The sequence below is a fragment of the Prosopis cineraria genome, unplaced genomic scaffold, assembly GCF_029017545.1.
Source record: "Prosopis cineraria cultivar Desert tree isolate PC_DT_omini unplaced genomic scaffold, ASM2901754v1 PC10, whole genome shotgun sequence".
Taxonomy (NCBI): Eukaryota; Viridiplantae; Streptophyta; class Magnoliopsida; order Fabales; family Fabaceae; genus Prosopis; species Prosopis cineraria.
The window spans coordinates 5,009,054-5,015,978 of record NW_026555341.1 but is presented as its reverse complement, the minus strand read 5'-3'; the positions used below and the strand labels follow the sequence as shown (position 1 = coordinate 5,015,978).

General features: G+C 32.5%; 1 protein-coding gene across 1 annotated transcript; it reads right to left on the bottom strand.

Moving 5' to 3' along the window:
* On the bottom strand, positions 1-3,734 carry LOC129284522 (serine/threonine-protein kinase SAPK3-like). Its single transcript, XM_054920035.1, has 10 exons — positions 3,369-3,734; positions 2,980-3,136; positions 1,946-2,020; positions 1,561-1,662; positions 1,408-1,461; positions 1,245-1,337; positions 1,063-1,155; positions 861-965; positions 677-775; positions 1-577 (listed from the first exon to the last, which is right to left on the bottom strand). Exons 2-10 carry the CDS (start codon positions 3,100-3,102, stop codon positions 296-298), a joined length of 1,026 nt encoding a protein of 341 aa, XP_054776010.1. The 5' UTR covers positions 3,103-3,136; positions 3,369-3,734; the 3' UTR covers positions 1-295.
* Between the last annotated feature and the right edge of the window lie 3,191 nt (positions 3,735-6,925).

Sequence of the window (6,925 nt, the reverse complement as noted above, 5' to 3'; positions counted from 1 at the left end):
TTAAACAAAAATGGTTATCTTCATTCATAGTGAATGTATAATATTAATGAAGCACATGCTTATAAATCAAATTCCACGGCCGAACTGTTTTCTCTCTGCCTTTTCTTACAAGGAAAAAAAAATTATAACTTTCGCAGCTTTGTGATTTTTGGTTTGTGACTGAAAGTAACACCAATCAAGCCTTTTTACAAATAAGGAATCTGATACATTATTTAGCTGATAAACACAAACCCCATCTATGAACCAGGCTTGATATGTTCTTGAACATAATATACAATGCAAAATATGACAGTTGTCACTGTGTTGTAGCATAGTCACCACTAACATCAAGTTGAGATTCTTCATCATCATCATCATCCTCACCGTCCAACGAACCTCCTCCACCAGCTTGGCTTCCACCCTTGGAATCTTTCCCCGGTGTCATTGCCTCTTGAACGATTCGCATTATTTCTTCAACACTCTGGCTCGGTTGATCTTTCTGCGCTTCCTCATTCACTTTTTTCTCAGCTTCAATTATCTCTTTAGGCAAGTTCTTCAAAAACCAAGGGTGCTCTTTTATCTCCGGGATTGTTATCCTCTTCAACAAAAAAATCACAACAAATAGGTAGTTTGCACATGCAAAACATAAATTAATTGTGTCATTATAAGGTGATAAGAATATAAAAGATGCACATACTTTGGCAGGATTGGCGACGAAGATGCGAGAAAGAAGATGTCTGCAATCTGCAGAGATACGTACATAGTCGGGTATGGAGTACTGAACACTCATTATTCTCTGCCAACAAGAGCAAACAAATTAAGTTTCAGTTTCTTGTCACACATAGTTCACAAGTGTGATGTTGATGATGATAGGATCTCACTCCAATGGTCTTTCGGAAATTCCTAGGATCTTCAGGATCTTCAAATGGATATCCTCCAACTAACATGACATAAAGCGTTACACCACATGACCAAACATCTGCAATCTAAAACAATCACCAAATTGCAAACAACATCAAGCGTCAAGCATAGCTTCATACAATCAGATTCATTGACACAAATTTCTAAGGCAACTCACGATACCTTTCCATCATACTCTTTTCGTGACAGAACCTCTGGAGCAATGTAAGCAGGAGTTCCAACGGTAGATTTCGGTTGAGAGTGCAGTATAGCAGACTGCATATATCATACATAGTTTTAAGGACAAAAATTCAGGGTTCTCAAGAAAAAAGGTTTATTTAAGTGACAGGTTACTATGCACCAACCTTGGAGTAACCAAAGTCACATATTTTGAGTCGAGGTGTTGGACTTCCATCCAAGAGCGTGTTTTCCAACTTCAGATCTCTGTGACAAATTTGCTGCAGCAAAAGCATATACAGATTGTTAGAAACACGCAAGTTTTTGTACTGAATGACAATGCAAACTTACCATTGAGTGACAATAGCTAACTCCAGATATTAGTTGCTGGAAGAAAAACCTCGCCTGCGAGATAATTAGTCATTTAGTAAATATTTGAACACAGATGCTTTTAACTGTTGTAGCTGAGTTTTTTTTTTTTTTAACAAAAAAAAAATCTAAGACCTCGTCTTCACTGAATCGACCAGCATTACAGATTCTCTCAAAGAGTTCACCACCTGCAGCATACTCCATGACAATGGCTAAATGAGTTGGGGTCAGCAAGACCTGCACAAAAGTCTCAAATTCATTATTTGCGGAGAAATCTACATAATATAATTCTCTTGGTTTGCAAGATAATTTCCAAAGATAATACCACAAGCAGGTTCATTCTTTTCTGCATATGATGTCAAGTTGTGAACAATAAAAAAATGTAACAGTGTAATTTGAGAGTTGAGACTTCAATGCTTTACTATTTACCACGTCCAATGTTTCCTATTCCATATCTTGAAACCTAAAAAGTGACACTTCTAAGTACAAAAGGGGAAAAAAATAAAAACAAAACCATTACCTCTCTAAACTTGATAATGTTCGGATGCCTTAAAGATCGGTGGTTAATGATCTCCCTCTGAACTTTCTCGTCAATCTGAAAGAAGAAAAAGCAGACATTTCGAAAAAGATGGAGGTCAGGATGAGCAAAGCAATTGGAACAAACATAAAGGAAATGAGAAAAACCCAATCATCAGTGTCTATAATTTTATTGGATTTCACTTTTAATTTCTACAATTTTTTTATTATTCAGTCTATATAGTTTCGTCAAGATTGAGTGACATTTGTTATTAAGGTCCTATAATTTTAGAGTTGAAGAAATTGTACAGATTAAAAGCAAAGTCTGACAAAACTATAGGGATTTATAGTTGCGTTTTCCCAGAAAATAACTTATAAGATTGCTTCTGATACCCATGTCAAGAGTGTAGATTGAGATGATGTAATAAGCCAATTGTGATAGAGACAACAACGACAAAACATGAACTTTTTCATCGTTTTACCAAAAAAGGAAAATCATCAGACATCAGCTTAAATGTTGCCAGCATTTGCAAACACGACTAAGGTTTCAACATCAGAAGCAAAGGATATCAATTAAAAAAAAAATGCAGAGTAGCTTTTTAAGGGTTCAAGCAGAATGGGACATTTTAATATGAAATTACCATTACCAATAAGCAAGAAAAACAAAGCCTTGGCTGCATTGAGACAGTACATGGAAGAACAATTATCAAGAACATGCAGGAAGAAAGCACATGGAGGAAGCAAAATCTGTTAAGAACAGACCTTTCAACAATCAATACGTATCATAATTACCAAACCAGTTTGCAGTACCCTGAAAACTCAATGAGTAAAGTAAAAGCAATGTCGACACTACTTGAAAATCTCTCAGAATTTACAGCTTTCAAGGATTGCAATCCCAACAAATAAACCATATGCTAATCCAGATAGGAGAAGATAACAGAGAGAGATGAATAGCAGAGAATCGAACATATTTAACAAATAGCATTGATCCCCCTAGGAATTCTCTGCCTACTCATGTAGCCTAGCAAAAGATTTTACCTTATTCCCCCTTTCTATGTACTTGACAGCAACAAGCTCTTTCGTGATCTTGTCTCTCACCAACCTGGCCACTCCGAAATTCCCTGAACCAAGTTCTTTCAGTGGCTCATACCGTTCCTCCATGTCCACCCTCACAAGCTTCTACGAAGATCGCACACTACACGACAAACCCGGAATTAGCAAACCAGAACGCAGGACCCAATGGGCACCAAAAGAATAAAATTAAAAACACCTAAAAAAAAGGTAATAAAAAAGGAAAAGAAGGCTAATTTAATAAACAAACACACGCAAGCCTCAGAAGAGATTAAAGTAAAACGCATCCACAAATCATAAGAGACCCTGAAAAAGCAGGTAAAGTTGTCTGAAAACGCAGGTACCACCCAACTCACCTTTTAGCAGATCAGCCAAACGCCCTTCGTACGTAAAGAACAAGTTAGAATATATATATATATATATATATATATAGCTCAAGCCGATTGTACTGTGTGTTGTTATAATATCTGTAAAATAGGAGCTAATCTCGGCTCATACTAACTATAATTACAGAAGAACAAGATGAATCGCACAAAATTGGGGACAAACTCTCAATCAATGAAGAAATTAAGTAAGAGAATATCTTATAAACAGAATCAGGATCGCAGTGATGTCTTCTTTTTCTCCTTGTCAAACATGTTGAGGGACACGTTTTCTCAAAGGGTTAACTTTTAGATCAAGAGTCGCTTGCAAGAGAAGCCTCGTAGTGACACTGACTGACCAATGACCACCGTAGTGATTCGGGTCGCACCCGTATGCGACACGCGCACGACGATTCATTTAATTCATGATTAAGCGCGGCTGTGCCTGCCTACAATACAACGTATCACTATGCTGTAATGTTGTCCGTGGGTATCTCTATTCTCTACGGCGCATGATTGGTCGTTTTCGTTGTCCGAATATAAAATGGGGATTATTATATTAATGTTATCCGGCGGTATCAACTTGGCTTTAATTTAAATAGATTTATAAGAAATAATGTACGGATGAATGTCGTATTTTGATGATTTGGTTTAAGTTTAATTGACTTTCCAAAGTTAAAATCATTTTTTATTTTTAACTTGCCTCTTAAGAAATATAAATATAAATTTAATTATTCTTAAGTTAATGTAGATTATATTGAGACGATGTTCTAAGATTGATGATTTTGTTTCCTTTTAATTAAAAAAAAATGTGAGGTGAATTAATGTGAAAAGAATTGTTGAACAAAATATAAAATTAACAAGTACGTGCAATGTTATCTCGATTAATTTAAGTTAATTTAATTTAATTTAATTAATTGGACTAAGCATAAACTACATTATCCAGATTCCAGACGGCCGACGTTGGCGATGCGCTGTTTATGTCTGAAGGTTGGCGCCTTCAAAGTCTTCATTGGCCCTCTTGCCTAACCTCAGCCGCCAAATGGAGGCCTCTTATTTTTCATATTTTAATATTTAATGTCGTTTTCATTTAATTAAAATGTTAATAATTAATTAACTACAAAATTATTTATTGTTATTATTGGTAATTTAAAAAGTATAAATTTATTTCTAATATCAATGGACGTTGATTATAGTAAATTACTTAATTATTTAATTATAAAAATATTCATTGATAAGGAAAATATTATATATATATATATATATATTAGATTTTTATTTTTAAATAAAAATAAGAATTTTTATTAGTTGTACCAAGAGGGAATTTTATTCCGTCTCCGTGATGCCAAATGAGATATTAAATGGATGGCCGGAAAAAGTATCTAAAATGGAAAAAAAAATATTTTAAATACAATTTTTTTCTCAAATATTCATGAGAAGTTGATTTTTTTTTTCCCCACCAAATATTCAACAACTGAAAGTTTTAATTTTTTTTTGACAAAAACTATACTTTTGGAGCTAAAAGTTTACACCAAATTTCAATTTAGTCCTCTAATTGACTCATTTTATTAATGGCAAAAACCAAGATGCCCTATAATTTTATTACAATTCTTTCCAATAATTTATGTTTGGAAATATAGTTTAAAACCTTCACCATTTCAGTACCGTTAATTTACTTAACATAAAATGCGTGCTTGGAATTAGGTTGATTTATTTTATAATAATTTTAACTACCACATTATGCCACCGAAAAAAAATAAAAAATATTAATTCCTTCTTCCGATTTTCCAAATTTTTAAAAAAATTTGTCTAGATTTGAAGTATGGATATTCATATATAGGTTTACCGGGGTGGGTGAGCCTGGCCTGATTCATTTCTTTATTTCGTCTTCTTTTTAAAATTTTTTATTATCAAATGATTGGATTTAAATTATTATATAAATGCAATAGATTTATTTTACAATTATTGGTTTTTATAAATTAAAATAATTTGATTTCTTGTCATGATATTATGTTTAAACAATTTTTAAAAAGTTTCTTATTATATTTTTAATTGGGCTAACCTTTGACCCAATACTACAACTTCGCTGGCCCAGAGTTGAAAATTCAGGCCAGAGGGTACTTCAAGCGACATACCAGTTTATGGAATCGGTTTTGGTCATAGGAAAAGGAATTATGATCATATTTGTATGAGATTTTGAGTTTAAATCTAAGAATGTATAAAATGCATTTAGAAGAGTTGCCATTAATTAAACCTGACAATACTCAAATTTGACACGTTAAAATGGCCATATAAAAAAATTATCACGGTTTGCAAGTTTGCATCCTGAGCCAGCTAACACTCTTAATATAGGAACTATTTTTAAAAATAATGATGCAGTATTTGAGTTCTTTTATCCCACTAAATGAATTTGATAGTTGAAATTTTTTTTTTATCAACTTTGTTAGTATGTTGAGATAGTTAAAATTCTTTTGTTCCCGTAAGGTAATTAAAATTAGGGAGAATATCAATTAAGAACCTCTAAAATGATTTAATATTTGATAGAGACTTTTAATAAGTAAACATTAACAATTAATATGTCAAGTTTAAATTTCAATAAGTACCTGATCCGTTCAAGCTCTTGTCAGATATTAAATCGCTTCAGAGGTTCTTTGTTGGTATTCTTCCTTAAAACTAGTATAGATAAATCAAGGAAAATTTTCAATCCAATTGCAGACCAAGGATTGTGAAATGAAATTAAAATACAAACTAAAATTACCACATTATCTCTAGTGGCTTAAATTTATTAAGAGATGCTTGCAAATTCTCCACACTGAATTTATTCACTTCCCATGCTGAAGTGATTAATTTTCTTACCAGAGTTATTCATATAATAACTTTACTTAATTTTATTCTTAATATTATTGTTGTAGTAAAAGGAGTAACAAATTCCCCATACTACGTATGTTTATTACTCATATTGAAATGATTATTTTTTTATAGGAGTTGTTTGTACATGTAACTTGATTTTATTATTAGCGTTGTCATCATCGTAAAAATAATTGCCAAGTTGTTCATTTCACAGACTAAAGTGATTAATTTTCTTACAAGAACTATTGGAGCACATATCCTCATTTATTTTTATTCAAACTATTGTTACTATAGTAAATAAAATTACAAATTTTTCATGTTAAAATTGTTCATTTAATATATTGAAGTGGTTAAATTTTTTGCCAAAATTGTTTATGTGCATGACTTCACAGAATCAAGGGGTCAATTTTATCATTGCCTTGATCAACATTTTAATTTTATTTCATTGCAATTAATCTACAGTGAAATTTCAAACTTTAAGGGCTCTAGTTTTATTATATTTGGTCAAGGGATATAGACTGAAATTTTCCCCATAAATTAGACTGAAATTTTCTCATAAATTAACCTAGTTTGATGAGCTACCCAATGTGGCGGAAAACAGAAAGCAAATATACAAATGAACTATGTGAAAAGTGCTTCAGTTTGGATGCAGCCAAACCCAACCCTTGTAAACAAGACCACTCTCAATCAGCCTTGAAGAG